Below are 24,429 nucleotides of genomic sequence, written 5' to 3'. Positions count from 1 at the left end.
AATAATAAACATTACGGGGCCGATTCACTAACTTCGAGTGAAGGATTCAAAGTTAAAAAACTTCGAATTTCGAATATTTTTTTGGGCTACTTCGACCATCGACTACGACTTCAAATCGAAGGATTCTAAGTAAAAATCGTTCGACTATTCGATAGTCGAAGTACTGTCTCTTTAAAAAAACTTCGACCCCCTAGTTCGCCATCTAAAAGCTACCGAAGTCAATGTTAGCCTATGGGGAAGGTCCACTTAGGCTTGGCTAACTTTTTTTGATCGAAGGATATTCCTTCGATCGTTGGATTTAAATCCTTGGAATCGAACGATTCGAAGGATTTAATCGTTCGATCTAAGGAATTATCCTTTGATCGTTCGATCGAACTATCTGCGCTAAATCCTTCGACTTCGATATTCGAAGTCGAAGGATTTTAATTCCTAGTCGAATTTTTGAGGGTTAATTAACCCTCGATATTCGACCCTTAGTGAATCACCCCCTAAGTATCTCCCAGACTTAAGGATAAATACTTGTATTTCTGTTCACTTAACTCCCTGCTCACAGACCGTGGAGGCTAAAGTCTTTAGTAGCCTCTAATCATAAGCGTATAAAGGACCATGCTTTATGTCTCAGCATTACATGGGAAATAAATTCTGTTTATTATCAGGACATTTCTTACAATTGTGTTCCCATAATTAGACATTTATATATACAGTATACAGGTGTCACTACATGTGAACTCTGGCTATTTTAGCTAAAATGGCTTCAGAAAAGGAAACATAAACTTCTTATTTTTTGAGTAAAAGCTGATTGACCCATAATTTAGGGTTCTGAAGTTTTGAAGAGATTAAAAGTGTTTTTTCTATTCCTGTTTTGTAGAACAGGATGATCTGTTGGTTATCCAAACGAATGACTGTCTTCAAAAGCCATCAGACTTCAAAAGAAGATTATTTAAAAAGAGCACAGCTAAAATTAAATGATCATCATGGTATTAGAACAACATAAACCTATCTATGGTTTCATTAAAAACCTGGTATGATGATTGAGGGCAGTGGCTGTAGAATTGCAGCTCTAGAACTTACACTATAAAGGAAATGGTTGTAAAAACATTGACATTAGCAATTCTTAACAAATGCCTCAGGTTCGAATGTAGAAAACGTAATGTCAACCAAAAAAGTTGGTGTATCCGAAACTGTACAAGGTTAATATGTATTTTGTAATATATAACTTGAATACTGGGTGGTAGATCAGAGATCACAGCTTCGGTAAAGCTGGAAAATACAGGGAATGGTGGCTAGGGTTGTGAAGAATCTTCGGCGATGATCATTGCCAAGTGATCCAGAGCTCCCAGTTCTGCAGGAAAACAAAATGACCAAATATTTCATAAAATCATCATAGTAAAACCAATAATTCATACAGTTCTGTTGACAGAGTCCTTTATCTATTGGGTCCTTCTTGCCATTCAGTTTGGCCAAACAAATCATATCTACTTAGCCAAAAAGAATGTGACACATATCAAGGTCATCAACTGACCTAGAATGGCATGGGTCTAAAGTTGTGATTGATCCAATTGCTATAAAGCTAATTTCTCTTTTCAGTGCATTTTGATCATCCATCTGGGTAGTCATAATACAGCAACATCTGACTGATCAGAACTCCCAGTTAAAAAACATAGGGCAACCTAGAACTAAAAGTAGAATATAAAGAACTAGGGTAGGCCTATTAAATAAGCTGCACAAAGAAAAGGACATTTGTTTTAGGATGGATCTTCTTTAGTCATAATCAGATTCACCTCCATGCAAGTATGGAATCCGTTATCCGGAAACCCCTTATCCAGAAAGCTCGGAAATACAGAAAGGCTATCTTTCATAGACTCTATTATAATCAAATAATCCAAATTTTTAAAAATGATTTTTTAATCAAATGATTTTTGAATTGCACTTGTTCCCAACTAAGATATAATTAATCCTTATTGAAGGCAAAACCAGCCTATTGGATTTAATTTTAATGTTTAATATTTTCTAGTAAACTTAAAGGGCATGTAAAGGCAAAAAAACAAAATCCCATTTTTACTTTTTTTAATGAAAAAGAAACCTATCTCCAATATACTTTAATTAAAAAATGTGTATCGTTTTTATAAGAAACCTGACTGTATGCAGTGAAATTCTCCCTTCATTTACTGCTGTGGATAGGAATTGTCAGATGGTCCCTAACTGCTCTGCAGGGAACCAATCATACTTATGAACAGCAGGGGGAGCCCCTGCTTTACTACCCAGCAGTGCAGAACTCAAGCAGCTTTGTTTGTTTCCCTGTAGAGCAGTCGGTGACTGTGTAGAGATTTGTACTGGATTTTATTTTTGCTTTTACATCCCCTTTACTGTTTCCAACTCCAGCTGCAGGGACAAAGATCATGGAGCCAGATTTAAACAGATAAACTGGGATTCTGTTTGGAGGATTATTTTGCTGCAGCCGCTGGTTCTGCAGAGTTGGAGAAAGTTTGTATTAAACAATACAAAAACTATAAAATCAACATAAGATTACATGACAACACAGGACCCAGTGCAGTCTGTATATTCTGATTATTAATCAATCTTGCTGTATCGGTTTCTGGCAGATATTATTTGACTTGTGCTGTTTTTAAAAATGTACAATGATCCCTAAGCAGCCCAGACCACACTGAGCATGTGCACAGTCCTGGTCTTGCAAAGATGTTTAACAAAGTTACAAGATGGTGACCCCCTGTAGCCAACTTTGAAAGCATAAATCATTTGTTTGATTAGGCTTGTGGTGCAGTAGCCTTATTCTATTTTAGACTTCCCCTTTAAGGTATGAAAATCCAAATTACGAAAAGATCCATTATCCAGAAAACCCCAGGTACCATGCATTCTGGATAACAGGCCCCATACCTGTACATATACACAAATATTTTACTTCTATATACCAAGACGAACACTTGAGAGGGGCTTACAAGGATCAATATTACACCAAACAAATAGCAAACCAACACTTCAAGGCCATGAGTGAAAACATGTTGCACCGTAGAATTGACATAAATAAAACAGATGATTACAAATTCCATTTTATTTTTAAATTGATGATGGAAGGGCTTTGCTGAATCGGCATGGTTATGGAGCATAGATTGTATACTGTTATATACAAGGACAAGACTATGACCTTCAGAATTGTCACGAGATTGGGCAGGATATAGAGAACTATTTCATTTGCTATAACACTTCTAATAAAGAATGTTTTTCATTTTTTACTGTCATTTTCAACTGCACCATTCACATTTATTAATATACTGTAGGTGTGGGAAATGATTAGTATTACCTTTGAGGCGCAGATATGACAAGAATTCCAGGATGGTTGTAACTGTGTTATCATCCAAAGAATGGAGCTGAATTCCTGTAGAAACAACATATGTACAATCAGTGCCATAACTATAGAGGAAGCAGACCCTACAGTCGCAGGGGGGCCCGGACTGTGGGGTCTGCTAACTCTATAGCTAATAAGAAAACACCCTCTTCACCAGCCATTTTACAGGGGAGGAAGGGGACGCAAGTTGGGACCGGGTGTGGGCGGAGTCAGGGAAGTGGGTGAAGTCAGGGCCGAAAAAAAATTTGCCCGCAACAAAAATTTTGTGGACTTTAATGGGCGTTTGCGACATTTAGCCGGCGGTGAATTTTTGGCCAAACGAAACAGGTCAAATTCGCCGATCCCTAGGATCAATTACTTGTTTCATTTTTTTTCCTTCTTCAATCATGTTTTAGGTGGCAAGCTTTGTATTTTGTATGATTTTTAACAGGAAAAAAAAATTCGGGAAAAAGACTGTGGCACTTGATTCAAAAAAACACAGTTGCTTTATTGATTTTCCCAATTATGACCCTCGGTTATTAATACATTTGGATTACTTGACTGAAGTCCAGTCCATAGTGCAGTTGATTAGATGAGTGCAGTGTGACCACCCATTTCTACAGACAATTCACACGCTCACAATCTGATCATTTAGGATATGTACTTTGTGGACAACTTTTTTTTTCTTTTTTTTTTTTTTTTTTTTTTTACATGGAGTCACTCACCCGTATATACAGGCCCGGATTTGTGGTGAGGCCACATAGGCCCGGGCCTAGGGCGGCAAAAAATAGGGGCGGCATGCCGCCTGGCCGCATTATGGGGACGTGTGCGTCCCCATTCAATTACACCAGCAGCGCCGGCGCTTTTTCGCTGGCGCGCTGGGAAGGGGAAGTGTAGGCGGGCGCTAGGACCAAGCGGCCGCCTGGTCGGACTGCGCGGCCTAGGGGCGGCCGGCAAACAAATCCGGCGCTTATCGGAATATCGAATGTAACCCCGTCAAACAACCTGAAACTTTCGACAATCATAAAGGCAAAAAACTTGTTCCAATTGTTAAAGGAACCATGTGCCTTTGACTCCTACATGATTTCGACAGGTTTTAGCGGTGTTTTCAGATTCAGATTGTATTTTAGAGTATTTTCAGATTCAGATTTTTAGCAGCATAATAAATGAAAATTTGCATTTCAGAAAAATTTGAGGTTTAATGAATAGGCCCCAAAGACTTCTCTATGAGGGCCACATGGTCCTCACATGCAACATCAGACCCTTGGGATCCAATATGCGCAGGGGTTATTTATCAAAATCCAAATTTTTCCAGATCCAGTGCAGACCACAGAAACTTCCAAATAGGATAGGGAGCTCTCCCATTTACTTATTTACAACCTTGGCAGGTCTGAGATGGCTGATTTTTGGATTCAGACTTTTTACAGCCTCCAGTTATAATAAAGCTCAGATAATTAGATTTTTTTTTTCACTAAAAATGAAAAAACAAATTTCACAAAAAATTCGCATTTTATAGTAAAAAAAACAAAAATTTTTTTAGAGTTTTTGGCATACTGACTTTAATAAATAACCCCCAAAGAGTGGAATGCTCTAAGATTTCACACAAATTTACGTTTGCTCAAAAAGGGTGCATCAAACTAGGGGAACACTATGAAAATGAAATACGTTACCCCCATCCTTGCACCATAGATTCACCCTATCCAACTAGAGGGAACCCCAAAACAGTGCATGGGATACAGAGTCTGAAAAATGTTTATAGTAAAATGTGGGATAAATGTTTAATGAACAATATTGAAGCTAGTGATGGAATTTCGCCATCTGCATTTTTTCACAAAACTGCTGCAAAAATTTGCTGTGAAAATATTCGCTGCAACAAAAAAGTCGCCAAGACAAAAAAACTTGCCATAAGAAATAATGCCCATTGACTTTAATGCATTTGGAATGAGAAAAAAAAACCCACGAGTGTAAAAGATTGCCGTAAATAAAAATATGGTCACCTATTGACTTCATTGCATTTATGAATTTTTTAGCAGTTTCGCAAATTATCCGGTGAAGGGAAATGGGACAGACTTGCTCGTAACTAATTGATGCATATGTCTAAAAATGACCGCCACTGCCATAAGCACCATGGAACCCTCTCTTAGGCATGCATTTGGAGGAAAAAAAGTCACACTCGCGCATAAAAAAAATTGTTGTCTATTGACTTAAGTGTGTTTTGTGAATTTTTTCACCGTTTTGCTATGTTTATAACGAAACAGGACAGATTGGCTCATCATTAATTGATGCATAGGTCTAAAAATGACAAATAACAAATAACAATAACAAATACTGAGCTTGCTGACTGTTACATCATTTACTGCTTTAGTCTAGGGGGGGTTATCAAAATCCAATTTTTTTTTTTTTTTTTTTAAGTAAAAAAGTCCGACCAAACTAGAATTTGACCTTATTTGTCATTGAAAAAACTTGATAAAATCAGTTCGGAAAAAAAAACTCAAAAAAGTTTTTGCAAAAAAAAAAAATGAATTTTATGGGTTTTATGCCCGAAACGCTTGAATTTTTTCGATTTTGGCCAAAACTCTGTGCAGATCATTATATCTTCAAATTTAAAATGGGACCTTTGTCACTGATTTCTACAGAACCCGACAGTTTAGAGATGGAGTATTTTCCGATTTGGACTTTTTCCATCCTTGGCGTATAATAAATCTCAAAAAGTGTTTTTTTCCAATAAAAATTCGGATTTTATAGAAAAAAAAATTAAAATAAATTTTTCGAGTTTTTGGCATTCGAACTATAATAAATAACCCCCTATGTTTTAGGCCACAATACATAAGCTAAACCAGCAACAGTTCAGTTCATTTTTGCATGTGTGTTAAATCCTCAAGGATTAAAATGAAATGAATTTGCTTTTCCTTTAAAGAAGGTCTGAGGTTGGGGAGTTATGCAGAGTGGTCTTCCCTCTCCCACAAGCTCTTACCATACGTATCTCTTCCAGACTTAAATGTGTCTTCCACTGTCTCCCTTTTCCCAGCTATATTTCCTTTATCAGTCAGAGTCCCATGACCATCTGTCCATCACAGAAAAAGTGGTGTAAATGAGAGAAAATGCATTTTATTCAAAGCAGGATCACTGTTAATATTTATTATGTTATAAATCAACGGTCCACAAACCAGTGGCTCAGGAGCAACATGTTGCTCAGCAACCCTTTGAATGTTGCTCCCAGTGGCCTCAAAGCTGGCGATTATTTTTGAATTTCTGGTTTGGAGGCAAGTTTTTGATGCATTAAATCAGGTTTACTGGCAAACAGAACCTTCTTTAGACTGCAAGTCCACATAGGGGCTACCAAATAGTCAATCACTGCCCTTTTTTGACACCCGTTTCCATGTTTGTGTTGCTCCTCAACTCTTTTTACAATTGAATGTGGCTCAGTGTCTCAGTGACTGGCCCACCGGGATACCAGGAAAACTTCCGGTGGGCCCACGTGTTAGTGGCCCTCTTGTTTGGCCTATTCATGGTCATTCCCTATTTCTTTATGGGGGAAAATGCTTAATAATGAGAGAATATAGTAAGTAGATATAAAAGACTAGAAGAATAAAGTGGTTGAGCGAGTAGAGGAGGAATAATAGTTTGGAAAGGTCCACTGTCAAAGGTTTTCTGGTGGGCTCACAGCTTTAGGTATTCTGGTGGGCCCAAGGTCTATGGCTTTCTGGTGGGCCCCTGGCATCCCAGTCCGACACTGATGTGGCTCATGGGAAAGAAAGGTTGGGGACCCCTGTTGCAGATGATAAATATTTAATTCTGGCAAATTTACAATTTTGTCTTTTGTAGAAAATAAATCTGATCTCTGTAACAGGAACAAATACATTAGGTTAAAGGAGAAGGAAAGGTTAAAACTAAGTAAGCCTTATCAGAAAGGTCCATCTAAATATACCAGTAAACCCCCAAAGTAATGCTGCTCTGAGTCCCCTGTCAAAAGAAACACTGCGTTTCTTTCCTTCTATTGTGTACACATGGGCTTCTGTATCAGATTTCCTGCCTTCAGCTTAAACCTCATTGCCCTGGGCAAGAGCATGCTCAGTTTGCTCCTCTTCCCCACCCCCTCCCTTCTCTACTGTAATCTGAGCCCAGAGCAGGGAGAGACTCAGGCAGGAAGTGATGTCACACCACATTAATACTGCAGCTCCTATTCTAAACAAACAGAGAGTTTCTAGAGCTTTTTACTCAGGTATGGTAAAACATTCTACAGAATAAATATAGCATTCTAGCTTGTACTATTGCAGCTAATCTATTGGCAATAAAATGCCTCTGTAGCTTTCCTTCTCCTTTAAAGATCACCAGAAGCACCTTTTGGACTATGGGAAGAAGCTGGAGCACCAAGAGGAAACAAATACAAGCACGGGGAGAGCATATAAACTCCATGAAATAATGCCCTGGTTGGAATCCAAGCCTGTGCACTGGCCATGTATGTGCTTGTTCAGAGTGAAGGGTAAGTGACATCATTAGAATATAGAATATGTGGATTATCCTTTGAGGTTGGACATTGTGAAGTGTGTGCACTTTCAGATGGATGTGCTCAGCACCAGCCTAGCATTTGGGTCAGAAGAGAAAAATAACTATATACATATGTGCCAGATAGCACTTTGGTCCCAGATGCACATAATGTATTAATGGGTTTAATGTCCAAACAGCGGGTTTTTCTTGTAGTAACATGACAGGTACCAAAGTAAAAAAAAATGTATAAAAGTGCAAAGTGATCTGTGCGGTAAATAATTTCAAACTGTAATAAATAAAGCGCATTTCAAATGATTATGTGCGAACTTAGACAGATCCTTGTAAACACAGAACATTTACGTCAGTCTATATGCTTTCTGCCATAGAATTATTCAGGTCTCGCTTTAAAGGAGTAGCCCAGAAATGCTACACATCAAAGGTCAGTCAGAACTTTAAGTGCAAAGTGCAATAATAGACGCAATTCACCATGGTTTTTTTTTACCCAGAATGCATCATTCCAGCATAACTGTTGCTCAAGGGGGCATTGCACCAGATGTGTCAAAACACAAGAAATTGCTCTTAGATGCAAATTGTTTGCAATTCGAGGGTTCCTCTGTGTCAAGTGGTGTGTGTGTGTGATTTATCTGAATACACTGGTGGTGTCAAAACACTCAAGTGCAGGGAGTAGCTTTAAACGCAAGTATCTTTAAAGGAGAACTAACCCCCCCAACCATAAGCCCCCCTAAGCTTCCAGGCATTCCCCCCTCTCCCTCCAAGCAATGTGCTTTAGTGTAAAAAAAACCCTTTAAAAAATTCTCACCCTTAATTGCAGAGAAGCGCAGCAGAGCTCCCAGTCGCCATCTTGTGGATCTTTGTGTATTCTTCAGGTCGCATCGCCAATTTGCGCATGCGCAGTTGCAGCCGATTCCTGACTTGGCCCAACGGCGCATGAGCCGGCAGGCTTCATGAAGGCGAACAGACCCAAAGACTACACGAAGATCCGGAAGATGGCGACTGGGAGCTCCGCTGCGCTTCTCTGCAGTTAAGGGTCAGAATTTTTAAAAGTTTTTTTCAACTCTAAAGCACATTGTGGAGAGGGGGAAAATCCCTGAAGGTTAGGGGGGCTTATGGTGGGGGTGGTTTAGTTCTTCTTTAATGCATCCATTTTACTGTGACCACAACTGGCAACCTGTTCAATTTTGACCTGAACAGTTTGTTTTTTCTTGGGGCTTTTCAACTGTCTGTTGGGGTTTCAGCCTTGTGAAACCCTAACAATAATGTGTCCAATAACTTCCTCTGATGTCACAGCCCTGCCCTCTACAAGGCACAAACAAGCCCTCAAATGTCATGATCCCGCCCCCTATATATATATAACTGCACTGCTCTGTCATCATACCCCCTGTTATAGGGCTGATAAACCTACATTAGGTTCCATGTATAGAAGGCATCATTTCTAGCCATATTCTTTTCTAGACTTTAATTTTCTTTTAAGTCAGTTCAGGTCTTTCAGGACCTTTCAGGATTCGGCCTTTTTCAGCAAGATTCGGATTCGGCCGAATCCTTCTGCCCTGCCAAACCAAACCCGAATCCTAATTTGCATATGCAAATTATGGGCAGGGAGGGAAATTGCGTGACTTTTTGTCACAAAACAAGGATGTAAAAAATGTTTTCCCCTTCCCATCACTAATTTGCATATGCAAATTAGGATTGGTATTCGGATCGGTATTCGGCTGAATCTTTCGCAAAGGATTGGGGGGTTCGGCCAAATCCAAAAAAGTGGATTCGATGCATCCCTAGTCTAGATCAGACAATAAAAAGCAAGGTCTGGTTTCATAGGTATAAAGAATTTCACTGGCAGGTCAAATCCGAGCAGGGACAAGCCCTTGCTACATTTATTTGCGAAGGTGAAACGTTGCACCTTCCCAAATAAACGTAGTACGAGCTTGTCCCTGCTCGGATTTGACCTGCCAGTGAAGTTCTTTATACCTACAAATTAGGAGGTTACCGAAGTCTTCTTCACCGAGCAACGGGCATTCGATTTATGGAGAGCCAGGGTGTGCAAGCGTGGTTGCATTTCATTATTGCAAGGTCTCGTTTGAGTCATATCTTGAACTTTTGCTACAACAAAAATTAGCGGAGACTTTTCTCTGCCTTTAGTTTAGCCTGCACCATCTAGTGGAAAATTTAAAAACAACAATTTGTACTCAATGGGGAATTTGTGCTATTTCATTATATGATTCGCCAGTCTTCCTATATTCAAACAGAATCTTATCTTATATTCAGGTATGAAACAAGGGGGTCATTTCTCACAGAGCACAGTATTATTATTGGTATAAAGAAGAATACTTACGTGGTCCAAGTAAGTATCCAGCACTATTTAATGTCCATCCCCTTTTATCTATTTTATCTTTAGGCTAAATAAAACAAGTAGAAAGGGTGTAAGGGGGTGAAAGAAGCAAACCAGACATGAAAAACAGAAGCAACATCTAGAATTTAAAATTTTACATGGGAAAGGAAAATGTATTATTATTATAATTGCATGTGCTTGGCTTTTCTGCTACTCCAACTTTTACAACTCCTTGGTGAGAATTATTATTATTTTATTATTATTAAAATGTATATTTAGAGAGCCAACATATTGCGCCGTGCTGGATTATTTTAAAGCTACCACCTTGTTGTGAATAGTTTCCCTGGAGGCAGAATTGTCCTGGGCTTTTGGATTATACAGGGCTTCATAGCATATTCTATTAAAGAGCATCTATCACATAAAGAAAGGTTACCCCACCAGGTGTCATTTCCCCTGATTTTACACATGCACATAATGAGCAACCCTGGGAACTCACTCATTAAGTACATGCATTTGCCTCAATATGGCCGCCTGCACCAGAATCTCAATCCCAGTGTGGAAAAAACGCAGCACTCCCTAGTGTTATAGTTTCCCCCATCTTGAGTGTGAACTCTGGTAGGAGAAAACTGTTATATGATAGGGACTCCCTAAAGTAATGGTGAGGTTTTAGATAATTTCACATTACTACCACCCTAAATCGCCCCCTACAGTTAAAAAATTGGTTTCCAGAATACTAAAAAGTCTGGGGTGCTAGACAGTGTGTGGAAGAGGCACACCTATACACCGGCAGATGCTTTTTCAGTCCATTATATTATTTATCCTCAGGTGAACTTCCTCAGGGGGAACCCCCCGAAAGCTAGTGCTATTTTTTTGCTGCAATAAATGGACTGAAAAGGTAACGACCGGTGTATAGATGGGCTTCCTTCACACAAAGTGGATAGGATTTGGCTTGGGAGCCGCCAAGGAAGTGAATTCACCCTGGTGAATCAAGTAAGTGGGGTGCAGAAGAGATTTTGCTTCTGAGGTACTAGACCACATTCACACATTCATACCAACATTTACATATTGGTCACCCAGTACTAGCGAAAATGCCCATGAAGGATATCAGGATTATAAGGTCCATGGAATTATGAAGAACTGCTATCTGTTATGGTTGTACTTATAGGTTTATGTTATTCTGGGGTTTATTTTAAAAGCTATTAGGTCATTGGGAGCCTGTTTTGTGGCATCTTCTGGAACCTTAAGGTGGCCGTAGTCTCAACAATTTCCTGGAAAAGATTTCAATACACAAACATGTAGAGCTAAATCGTCAGATATACAGATAGAAACAAGAGAATTCTACCTGGATCTGCCTTCAAAGGCACCCTGATCGAAATTTTCCAGCCAGCCCCATCAATGAACTGGCCGATATCAAAGTCTTCTACCAATATCAGTCAGCTCTTCTCCTGCCTAAAGGTGGCCATAGACACACTGGTGATGTCATAGGAAACTCATTTTTTACGATATCCGTCACATGTATGGTGGGAGACAAGTCGGCAGAAGACTTGGATATTGGTCGGCTTGTTGATCGGGCTGGCTTGAAAATTTTGATCAGACGCCTTTGAAGGCACCTGAACATCGGCCATTGTTAGTGCGGAACCATCAGATACAGGTAGAATTCTATTGTTTCTATCTATATATCTGACAATTTAGCTCTACATACGTGTATTGAAACGAACAATCTTTCTTGGAAACATCTTTTAAAGTAAAGATCGTAATTGTGACGTCTAATTATGCTCGGTATTAGGTCCACTTTTATTTAACTTGTTCATTAATGACTTAGGGGAGGGTGTTGTAAGTAATGTATCAGTGTTTGCAGACGACACAAAACTATCCAGCCCAATTAATTCCATCCAGGATGTGGCATCCTTGCAACAGGATCTTGACAAACTGGCAATCTGGGCAGCTAAGTGGCAAATGAGATTCAATGTTGATAAATGTAAAGTCATGCACCTGGGATGCACTAGGCAAATCCATAATGGAAAAGGACCTTGGAGTCCTTGTAGATGATAAACTTGGCTGTAGCAAGCAATGCCAGTCAGCAGCATCAAGGGCAAATAAGGTCTTGAGCTGTATTAAAAGGGGCATAGAGTCAAGGGAGGAGGGGGTCATTCTTCCACTGTATAGAGCACTTGTAAGGCCCCATCTATAATATACCGGATAGTTTTTGTCTCCATCACTTAAACAGGACATTATTGTATTAGAGAGGGTACAGAGAAGGGCAACTAAGCTGGTAAAAGGTATGGAAAATCTTAGCTATGAGGAAAGACTGGCCAAATTGGGATGTTCACGCTGGAGAAGAGGCGCTTAAGGGGTGATATGATAACTATGTATAAATATATAAGGGACGAAAAAATTAGTCCAGCACCCGCAGTTTTAAATAAAACAGCCTTTATTACGGTCCAAGGGACCAATAAAGGCCGTTTTATTTAAAACTGTGGGTGCTAGACTAATTTTTTCGCCAGTATTGCCAGTGGATAGTGGCCATTGGAGGACATGCACCCAGCCAAGGAAGGGAGTGGAAGTTGTGCTGACTACTAGTCTGCTAAATATATAAGGAGATCATATAATAATCTCTCTAATGCTTTATTTATCAGTAGGTCTTTCCAGCTGACACAAGGTCACCCATTCCGATTAGAAGAAAAGAGGTCCCGCCTAAATATCCGGAAGGGGTTTTTTACAGTGAGAGCTGTGAAGATGTGGAATTCTCTCCCTGAATCAGTGGTACAGGCTGATACATTAGATAGATTTAAGAAGGGGTTGGATGGTGTTTAGCAAGTGAGGGAATACAGGGTTATAGGAGATAGCTCATAGTACAAGTTGATCCAAGGAGTAGTCGGAATCAGGAAGGAATTTTTTAGGCAAATTGGAGAGGCTTCAGATGGGGTTTTTTTTGCCTTCCTCTGGATCAACTGGCAGTTAGGCAGAAATAATAATAAAAAATAAAAGAGGTTGAACTTGATGGACGTGTGTCTTTTTTCAACCTTACTTACTATGTGAGTTCCTTCCATAGGACATTTAGAAGTGGCAAATAGTGGCAAGCACCCTAATAGTAAAACAGTGGTGAAAGATAGACATGGTAGTATGCAACCCAAGAAAAATAATTACTGTTGTAAAATGTAACTTTTAACATACCAAGGAGAAAAGACGAATAGTATTGTCAGACAGACATGGTGGCACACAGCCCAACAAGGAGAATAGTGTGGTCATACAGACAGAGTAGCATGCCACCCAGAAATGCTACCCACAATAGTGGGCTAAACCAGACAAGGTAGCACGTACCAAAACAGATAGTGTAGACCACACCCAAGCAAGAAATAATAGTTCAGACAGACAGAATATCATTCACCCCATCCAAATCAAATTGTGTTTTTAGTAGGGATACACCGAATCCAGGATTCGGTTTGAGATTTAGCCAGGATTCTGCCTTTTTCAGCAGGATTCGGATTCAGCCAAATCCGAATTAGAGACAGGAAGGGAAATCACGTACATTTTTGGTAAAAAACAAGAAAGTAAAAAGTGATTTTTCTATATCTTTCCTTTCTGTCACTAATTAACATATGCTAATTAGGATTCGGTTTGGTATTCGGCCGAATCTATCATGACGGATTCTGGGACTTGGCCGAATCCAAAATAGTGGATTTGGTGCATCCCTAGTTATCAGACAGACAAGGTAGCACAGACCTCAGCCAAGGAGATGTAGCCAGGGTGGCAACACAAAAGCACATTCAGAAATTCTTTTTCCAGTAGCCAAGCACTTATATGGTATTTTATAACTTGTTCAATTGCAGCTGCATTTACTCATGTGGTTAATGGGTAACAAAACACATTGCAAATAGTGATACTCCAACTCCGATAGCGGCCTGTTGTTTTGTTTTGGACAATGAACTTTGGTGCACATGAAAAGGAAAACAAACATATGATTTACACTCAAATCAACTGAATTAAATGAAAATTTGATCTGTGTGACCTGGGAATCATAACACATATCAGTAAGGCAAGTTGAGTGTTTATTATAGCAAAGAAGTCCTGGATTCTTACCAATAAGCTAAAGCTTACTGTCAGCATCCCACACAGAAGAAGAGAGATACATAATAAGAACTGACAATTCCTCATCTAGGAAAGAAAATAAACAGTGAGTTACATGACGCGACACTTACAGGTATAAGACCTGTTATCCAGAATGCTCGGGACCTGGGATTATCCGGATAATGGATCTTTCCTTAATTTGGGTCTTCATGCCTTAAATCTACTAGAAATTCATTTAAACATTAAATAAAACCCAATAGGCTGATTTTGCTTCCAATAAGGATTAATTATATCTTAGTTGGGATCAAGTTCAAGTTACTGTTTTATTATTACAGAGAAAAAGGAAATCAGTTTCAAAAATATGGACTATTTGGATAAAATGGAGTCTATGGGAGACAGCCATTCCGTAATTCGGAGCTTTCTGGATATCGGGTTTCCGGATACAGGATCCTATACCTGTACTGAAAGGTTACTTAGAGTCCAGCAAGGCCCCTCAAATCTTACTAAAAACTTTGCCTAAGGCCTGGCCTTAAAGAAAGTCTTTATAGTTTTCCCAGCATGTTCTGGCTTTTCATCTTTCTTACTAGTGAGAGAATGTACACTGAATTTGATGATTTCACCTCTATTTTATTATTGTTGACAGGGACAATCCTTACCCCTAGGGATGGGCGATTTTTTTAACCTTGTTTCGTTAAAAAAATGACACCTATAGACTTGTATAGTGTTGTGCATCAAAAAAATTTTGCCGCGAAACAAATTTTTTTTGACACATATAGACTCTAATGGGCGTTGGTGACATTTCGCCGGCGGCACATTTTTGGCGAAACGAAACGGGTCAAATTCGCCCATAAAAAATAAAAAAAAATCTGCTGCACGCAACATGGCAAATTTTTTGTCCATTTTGTTTTTACACTAAATTGCTTGGAGATAGACGTTAGTAAATAACTGATTGCATGCTGGGGTCCTCTAGTGACCAAATAGAGGTATAGCCTCAACATTTCACAAAAATTGGTTGAAAACCTGAAATTCGGCTCTTAAAGTTACCAGGAGTGTCTTTTTGCCACCCCTGGTAACTTTTGGGGAGCTGCTGCCTGAAGTTAGTTTCTTAACTCGCCCCATTGACACAGCGCCCCTGGTTGTTAATCATTAAGGGGCAGATTTATTAAGGTTCGAATGGTACATTACAATTAGAATTTTAGAAAAATATTTTGGTCAAAGCTCACAAATTCAAATTTTAAATCTCCAAATTGAATTTGAATTTGAGATTTATCACAACTCGACCCTGGAAACAGTTCTAATTCAACTATTCTCCACCTAAAACCTGCCAAGTTCATTTACAAGTCAAAGGCAGAAATCCATGAACCATTTGAAGATGTAAATAGCCTTCCTGACATTCAAATCTTTTTTCAGAGCGAAACTCGAATTGGAATTCAATTTGAATGTTTGGGTCGTTCATATTCATTCGAATATTAGACGTTCAAGTTTTTTCATAAATAGCCTTCCATTCGAGTTGTGAGTACATTCAAATCTATTAGAGTTAAAATTCACATAATTTCGAAATTCGACCTTTGATAAATTTGATAAATAATATTTGGTTTATTTTACCTAGCAACCATGCTTGTATATGGATTTGGAAGAATGGGATCTGTAGTGCTATTTCCTGCACTAAGGTATATTAAAATATAATCCAAAGACTCCAGTGAAACAGCACTAAAAAATTGTTAAATGGGATAATAATATCATGGTTTAAAGGAGATGTTCTCTTTACTTTTTCCCTTTGCTTTAGAAAACTGCAATCGGTCTTTCTTTTATTTTTACCTTTTTTCGTTTGTTTCTTTTAAATTATTATTTCACTTTTTTGTTCTGTAGCTTTCCAGTTTGGATATTCAATGGCTTTTTGGTTGCCACTGCAACTATTCCAGCAACAAGCCAATTGTCGGCAAGTCAGTAAAAAAAAAAAAAACACAATCCAAAGAGAATTTTTATTTTTTTTTGGTTGCTGACAACTTGCAGTTTGAAAGAGACAGAATAGGAAGGCACTTAGTGATAACCAAAGCAAAAGTTGCTAAGAACAGGCCAATCTATAACATACTGAAAGTTAAAATGTGAACTTTCCCTTTAAGGACCTATTATTTCCTATAACCTGTTTTATTTATTTTACCTGTTCAACTGCAGGTAGAACAATGAAAGCAAACATTTGATTGGTTGTCATGGGTGACTGCCCAGGTGCAGATTTACCCAGCATTCACAAATGAACCCCCACAAGGCAAGCCTGACTGATTAGCTTTCACCCATTGCATAACTACAACTCCCATATAAAAGCAATGAACAGGCAGCTGACTTCCCCTTATTTTCCCAGTAACTATATATATATATATATATATATATATATATATATATATATATATATATATATATATATATATATATATATATATATATATATATATATATATATATATTGTATATATATATATATACAGAGATACAGAGAGAGAGAGAGAGAGAGAGAGAGAGACCGAGAGAGAGAGAGAGAGCAAGAGACCGAGAGAGAGAGCGAGCAAGAGAGACCGAGAGATAGAGAGAGAGAAAGAGAGAGAGAGCAAGAGAGACCGAGAGAGAGAGAGAGAGAGAGAGAGAGAGCGAGAGAGAGAGAGAGAGAGAGAGAGCAAGAGAGACCGAGAGAGAGAGAGAGAGAGAGAGAGAGAGAGAGAGAGAGAGAGAGCAGATCCTAATGGCACTGAAAACATTAAGATATGCACTAGAATTTAGCAGTAAACTTTAGCGCTAGAATGCAAGGAGCTCCACTATTGCTCTAACTTAGCACATAAGACAGGTATATTGCCCTGAACAAATCAAAGGAAAACTAAAGGAAAATCTTACCTTTTCTGCTTTCCTACGTGGGCCAATTAAATGAAAATTTTCAAGAAAATAAAAAAATAAAAATGGCTTCTTTTGTCCCTAATTTACAGAATTGATAGCTGAAATAACAGGTTATATTCCACGTAGACCCTGCTGCAAGTGTAAAGCGCGCCGTGAACTATTTATGCACAAAGCGAAGATATAAGTCCGCATAATTCGGTGTCATTAAGAAGTAGGAGGGGGAAAGGCACGAAAGGAGGGGATAAAAGATAAATACGCAAAAAGGTTTATGATTAGGTGAATGCTATTATTTGCCTTCTCAGCCGGAAAATGAGTTTGATAGCTATAATTGCCTATAATTGGCTCCAATGTTATACAAAGGGATTCAATCAAGTGTTCACTTTTATGTCTTACATTTTCCTCTTCACTTCCTCCGTCCTCCCAATACATATTACAGTTATCCGCCTCATTCTGTCTTTTGGGGCTGGTCTTGCGTCAGTCTCAAAGAGATTTTTGTTTCTTGGCTTCAAGCCATGCCAAGGTGTCTCAGTGTAGATGAATTCCAGTTCCTATAATGAGACATCCGAGATGTATATTGTGGTGCTAGTTCTGCTGCATTTGCCAGTTGGCCAGTTGGCCAGTTCACTACTTGTTGGGAGCATAAAGGTTGTGGTTGGTTACAGGTCAGTACTAATGACACACACTTTATAGTTTGAGGAGAACAACCAACCAAATGCAATCACAGTCACAGTATAATGGATTTTAAAATGAGCCTCAAGGTGCAATGGCCTCTTATAAAATTAAAGAGCATAGGCAAAAGTGAACTTGCCTTATCATGAACAAAGTCTGATTGGCCGGTCATAATACCATTGCATTTTTCATTGGCTCCAAAACCTAATAAGTCCCAGTAAAGGACAATAGCAATCAGGCCTTTATTTCTAGCATAGGTCTATGTGATGACACCTATTATAATTAGAACTGATTTCATTGTTGTCAGAGTGGCCCTAGATAGGCTCTGGTGATCCTTACAGGCCCTGTCCAGCACTGATCATATATATAACCCTATATGTCCTGGGTTGGTCACCTTCCAAGCACTTGTAACACCCTCTTGGGGACCCCCCTGGTGCCAAGGTTGTGATGATTTCCAACTTACAGGTCCTGAGTCCCCTTTGCAAGGTGAAAAGGTACTGGGAATTGTTCTCCGGCAGTGCCTCCACCTAATGGGAATCCACCTACGGGTGGCCCATTAGGAATAACATTCAACAAATACTTTGCTTTTATAAAAAAAAAAAAACTTTATAAAAAGAAAGTGTAAATTAAAGGGTAAGTAAAAATGGCATTTACATCATACAAATATAACCCACTCCCCTGGGAACCTGTGGCAGTCCATTTCCTGGCCCTCCATGCCAGGCAAAGTCCCGCACTACTCGCATTGGCAGAATCAGAGAGTCTCAGTCCCTTTTCCCCAAAAGAGTATCAATGTCCTAGGCAGCACTACCTTCCCAAAATACCTTTCCCTCCAGTTAGGTACTTGCTCCCTTGTGGCAGGCATCTACAAACAGCCCGTGGCACAAATGGAAACCATCCTGGATTCTCTATTTTTCTACCCTCCCCTGGGCACACCTTACCCTGGGGATTCACACAGATGGGTAGGCTCATCCAGAGCTGGAGCAGGCATCCACAGCGATGAATCCATTTCATGAAGCAGATGCAGCTTGCTTGATCCTCCAGACATAGCTCCCAGCACTGTCTATAGCGCGAGCACACTGTTGCTGAATCCGTAGCTGAACTGTAGCCCCCAGCACCGTATATAGCGCGAACATTTCCACATTCAGTTTTGGAGCTCAAGAGCTTCAGACCCTCCTGATCGAGCTCCCTGGCATGGGGTCACCTACCCCAGCCTCAGAGGCCTCCTGCCTCTACATAGTGGCAGCTGAAATCACTCTTAGTGAATCTTCTTAGTGAAGTACAATCAGCAGAAATCCTCCAGCAGTAATGGCTGTGAGAACATGGCAATTTCCTTTTATAGGGTGCAGCAGCAACACCTAGTGACACCTTTTGGGATCGTCCATGCTGCACCAACACAAGGGCTCTGCCCCTTAGGAAACCCTGTAGTTAGTCCCAAACAGGGTTTCTGCACCATGAGGCTCCAACAGGAGGGGAATTAACCCTCCGGGTCCCTACACACTTTTTTCAGTTCAGTTGTTTTCAGATTGTTCCCCAGAAATAAATTAAGCACCTGCTTAAAAGCTACTAAAAGTTAACGTAAAGGTGAACCACTCCTTTAATATCAGTTACCTTCTATACAAGAAGAAATCCCAAGGAATACCCCACGTGAGCAATGGTGAATAAGAGTATATAAGAGTATATAATAGAAAGGTTTTGTATTTATACTAAGTGATTCATTACTATTCCACTGCTGCTTCTTCAATGTTATCAGTCCCACCCTGGCCAACTGATTATCATAACTGAGATCCTATCTTCTCTTTATTAACATGCTTGCCAAACTTGGTACTGTCTATAATTTCTGAGCACTGGAACCCAACTTTGTAGCGTTTCCATACAAGGCCTTGTCTCAAAAATCAATTGCAAAGACTCAGGACAGAAATGTGATCAAAACCGCCATCAGAAATCAACACCCACCACAGCTTAGCATTAAAAGAAAACCAAACCCTTTTTATTAAAATCCCTACCCTACATAGACCCCCTCCCTGCTCCCCCCCCCCAGCCTAGGTGTTAGCCTGGGTGAATGCCACTAACTCTTTACTTACCCCTTGTTGCAGATTCAGGGTATCAGAGTTCACGGGCACCATCTTGTTCTCTTTGGTAATCTTCTGGTCTTCTTCCGGCGCTTCGGTAATTTCTGTGGCTTTCGGTGCATGCGCATGTTCCGTTACACCGCTCCCTTCCCAAAGATTACCTAAGTAAAGAAGATGTTGCCTGTGAACTCTGATGCCCTGAATCTGCAACGAGGGGTAAGTAAAGAGTTAGGGGCATTTACCCAGGGTAACACCTAGGCTGGGGGGGGGGAGCAGGGAGGGGTGTCTATGTAGGGTAGGGGGTAGGGGATTTTAATAAAAAGGGTTTGGTTCTCCCCCACTCTCCCACACCACAGTAAAAAGGTCATACTGACATGGGAGCTAAAACAATTAAAACACATTTGGCCAAAGTATTATAAACTCTTCCACCGCTTCAAGGTAGACTCTTTAAGCAAGTATCTACTCTAACCTAAATTGCACTTAGTTTTGAAATTTTCTGCATTTCTGATGTACAAATAAGAGCCATTGGTCAAAAACAAAACCACTGGTGGCCAGGGCCCCTCTACAGGTTAAAAAAAACTTGGTGGCCTAGGCCCCCCTTACAAGTTAAAAAACATTTTAACTTGTAGCCACCAGGGCCACCAGGCCCTGGACAACTGTTCCTCCTGTGCCCCAATGGTGGACTGGATGTAAAAGTATGTCCCATAGTGTTCAGTCAGAAAGTACTTCTGCCCTGGGTCTGACAAGGCCCCATAACTTGCATGTCATTCAGATCTACATTAATATTACCATATTTTCAACATTACATCCAGGGACACCTACCAAAATCTGCCCCCCCCAAAAGCTGCCAAGTAAAAACAATTAGGTCACGCCTACCAGTGTCGGACTGGCCCACTGAGATATCAGGAAAACTCCCGGCGGGCCAAGGTATCAGTGGGCCCTCCTGCTACTAAACTTTTGGCCTATTTCATGGTCATTCTCTATTTCTTTATGGGAATAAAGAGGCTTAATAATGGAAGAATAGTATGTAGAGAAAAGAGACTAGGAGAATAAAGAGGTTGAGTGAGGAGAGGAGGTAAAATAGTTTGGAAAGTGGGCCCTTAACCTAAGGTTTTCTGGTGGGCCCCTGGTATCCCAGTCCGACACTGACGGCTATTTTTTAACCACTTCCCTTACTACACCCACTCATGGTCTCAGTCGGAAAGTTACAATCTCTGACTTCTCTTGAATCTATAACTCTTTAAACATACCATTAATTTAGCAAGTTACTTAACATAATGAAAACCATTTAATGTCAAGTTGATAAAGTTAAAAGCTCTCAAATCGGATTTACGTAAAAGGAAGAAAATGGTCTCATCTCAGGAAACATTTTTCTGTTCGTTTACAGCAAAGTACTTGGAAAAGAGAGGTCAGGGAGCAGAATGAGGGGCAGCTTAGTGTTCCCTTGGCCTTGAGCGTCAGCTTTGTCCCTGTTAAAAGCTCTGGTCAAGCTTTAATAGGAGCTCAAAGAGCAGCACAAGGATGAGTTAATTGGAAGTCATCTGTCCATTAAGATTCTTCATTCTAATGACGCTTTCCTCCGACAAGAGGGCACTTTGTTCAATTAAAACCCTCCTGTGAGCATGTAAAAGGAGGAATAAACACAGATTAAGAACATAATTAGCCAAGTAATTTTGGCAGAGTTGATAATCATTTTGCCGAGGAAGGAAAAAGCTGTTGAACAAAACATGAGGTCAAACACAAAACCCACGGCCTTCATTAACCCTGAAGAAAAGGTACCTTCATTGTCCTTTTTCAGATTATACAGGGGTTTAAAGGGGTTGTTCACCTTCCAAAGACTTTTTTCAGTTGATTTGTTTTCAGATTGTTCACCATAAACAAAGACTTTTTTCAGTTGCTTTCCATAGTTCTTTTTTTTATAATTTTTACATAATGTGAGGGCTTACTCTGGTGGTCTAGTGGTGGTCTAGTGGCGTAATGACCTCAGCGCGCAATGGCGCGAAATTTGAAAATATTTCTGCAGTTTCTCATTGCCTGGTATAGGTTTGTTCCTGGTGCCTTTAGCTGTTTGGTATTCTGATTCTGAGCCTGATTCTGACTACCTGTTGTGACCCCTGCCTGTTCCTGACGATTCTGACCTCTGTATCCTGATCCATTGCCTGAATTTCGACTACCTCTTCTGCCGTATCCCTCTGATTGATCTCCCGGTTTTGACCCTTGCCTGCCTGACCTTGCTTTGATCGCTGCCTGCCCAGACCCAGCCTGATTTGTTTACGCTTACTTTCTGCCTGCCTCGACCCGGCCAGTTCCGTCTACGATCCCGTTTAACACCTTGTACCACGACCTTCAGCCCAAAGACTTTGCTAACAGTCGTGCCCCTCTGCTTATCCAGAACCCCTAACCTTGCACCTCTCGTTTAAGTCCTGGTGGCATCCAAGTAGCTGAGGGCTCCTCCCGAGGCCAACGGCGGTCACACTACAGGTGAAGCAGGAGCCGAGACCAGGGTGCTTGGCATTTGTTCTGGTGTTGGGTGCCGACCGTGACACAAAATTGAAGTTTAAAATTTGTTTGTGTCTCTAGGGTTTCAGTCTGGCAGCTCAGTTATCCAGGAGCAGATTCTGAACTGTTACAATTGGATACATTTATTAAGGTTTGAATGGTAAATTTGAAAATTACATTTTCAAATTTTATTTTGGTCAAAACACATTCGAATCTTAAATCGCCAATTCAAATTTGAATGTGAGATTTATCACAACTTGACCCTGAAGTTCATTTACAAGCCAATGGCAGAGGTCCGTTGAACCATTTGCCTTCCTGACATTCTAGGTATTTTTGGAGGAAAACTCAATTTGAATTTTCAGTTGTTTGTATTCAATGAAATATTAGATGTTCGAGTTTTTTCATAAAAAAAACTCCCATTTGAGTTGTATGTACATTCATTAAAAAAAATCACATAACTTTGATAAATCTGCCCCTTAGTGGCTACATGAGTTGATACATTTTTTTATCAGTATCAATAGAATATTAGCAACTATTGTATCAATTCTAAAAGCTGACTTTAATGAAACTCAGGGATTCTGCTCAGCAGGGACAAAGATAACAAATGTGTCAACTAAATGAATTTAGAACAGCTAAAGAGTCGGCGACCCCCCTCCCAGAGCTGCTTTAGAAGATGAAAAATGAAACTTTACACTTCAGTATTACAAAAACGGTCACAAATAGAAAATTATTACAAAAAAGTCTTTATTTCTGGTGAACAATCTGAAAACAACTATGCTGGAAAAAGTGTTTGAAGATGAACAACCCCTTTAATGACCCAATACATTTCACCAAAATGTGGGAGAGATACAAGAGACTGAATAGAGCATCTCTCTGTCAGACTAGGGGTAGCAAGAAGACATTTGAGTAGATACCTGCCCAGCATCCCCCACATCATTCCCTAATTTACATATGCAAATTTGAGCTTTGATTAGGTACGGTATTCGGCAAAACCTTTGACAAAGAATTAGGCTGAATTGTAAAATATTGGATTCAGTGCATCCCTAAAACAAGCCAACTGGGGTAATTTAATGTTTAAATAACTTTTAGTAGACTTAAGGTATGAAGATCCATTATCTGGAAAGCCCCAGGTCCGGAGCATTCTGGATTACATGTCCCATACCTGCTTAATATTCTACCTTGCAATTGAATTAGGTAAAGCTGAGCACACTCTTTCCTTCCTTAAGGTGGCCTGGTGCACAATGTAGGAGGGTACGGCAACCCCCAAAAAGTCAATAGTATAGAAATACACTGGCACTCGAGGCAATTGAAATGCAGGGTTACCCCTTGCTATATGTTTCGTGCGAACGTGCAACGTATTTCTATACTGTTAAAAAATCTGTACCATATCCATTCTGTTTAGTGTACCAGCCTGGAGGAACAGGAGTGAAGATCCAAACACCCATTGTTTTTATCCAAAGATCAGTATTTCCATGCAATTGTTATCAATCCAACCCTCAATATAACCCAACTTACCTAATGAGTACTGATTAACCTACAGTCATGACCTGTAGGTGCCTAGAGCAGTCCCGAGGCTACTGAGCATATGCAATGTTGTGGTGAGCAATGACGACTTTAAGAGCCCCTGTGGGCCCAGACCCCCCCCCCCAATTTGACCAGACCCCCCCCAGTTCAACACTGAATGGCCCACAAGTTATGTTCATGGCAGGAGGGCAGATCTTTGTGCTATATTCTGGATAACACAAATGCACATGGTGCAAAGTGCAGGGCAGGATAAAAAAAATCCAAAACATTTTTATAACCCTATTTTGACACCACGTGTATTATAGGATGCATATCATTAATATCTTACCATACACAGTTCCTGACTCCCCTTTGCTAATTGAAAGGGTACTGGGAATTTCTCTCCATGGCAGTGCCTCTACCTAATGGAATCCGGGGACGAACCTATGGGTGGCCTCACTAGAAACAAATAATTAAACATACCTGTTGCAGTAAAACTGATACAAGAAAATGGCAAAATGCAAATATACAATAGCAGTAGCAATAACCTCTGCCCTGGG

General features: G+C 39.9%; 1 protein-coding gene across 1 annotated transcript; it reads right to left on the bottom strand.

Annotated features, from left to right (window-relative positions):
• Positions 1–427: 427 nt before the first annotated feature.
• LOC108697793 (galanin peptides) lies at positions 428–17,531 on the bottom strand. Its single transcript, XM_041571608.1, has 6 exons — positions 17,130–17,531; positions 14,259–14,333; positions 10,182–10,245; positions 6,318–6,407; positions 3,320–3,394; positions 428–1,342 (listed from the first exon to the last, which is right to left on the bottom strand). The coding sequence occupies exons 2-6, from the start codon at positions 14,331–14,333 to the stop codon at positions 1,284–1,286; spliced, it is 363 nt and encodes a 120-aa protein (XP_041427542.1). The 5' UTR covers positions 17,130–17,531; the 3' UTR covers positions 428–1,283.
• Between the last annotated feature and the right edge of the window lie 6,898 nt (positions 17,532–24,429).

Source organism: Xenopus laevis, chromosome 7S (genome assembly GCF_017654675.1).
Source record: "Xenopus laevis strain J_2021 chromosome 7S, Xenopus_laevis_v10.1, whole genome shotgun sequence".
NCBI lineage: Eukaryota > Metazoa > Chordata > Amphibia > Anura > Pipidae > Xenopus > Xenopus laevis.
This window is presented reverse-complemented; position numbering and strand designations above follow the sequence as displayed.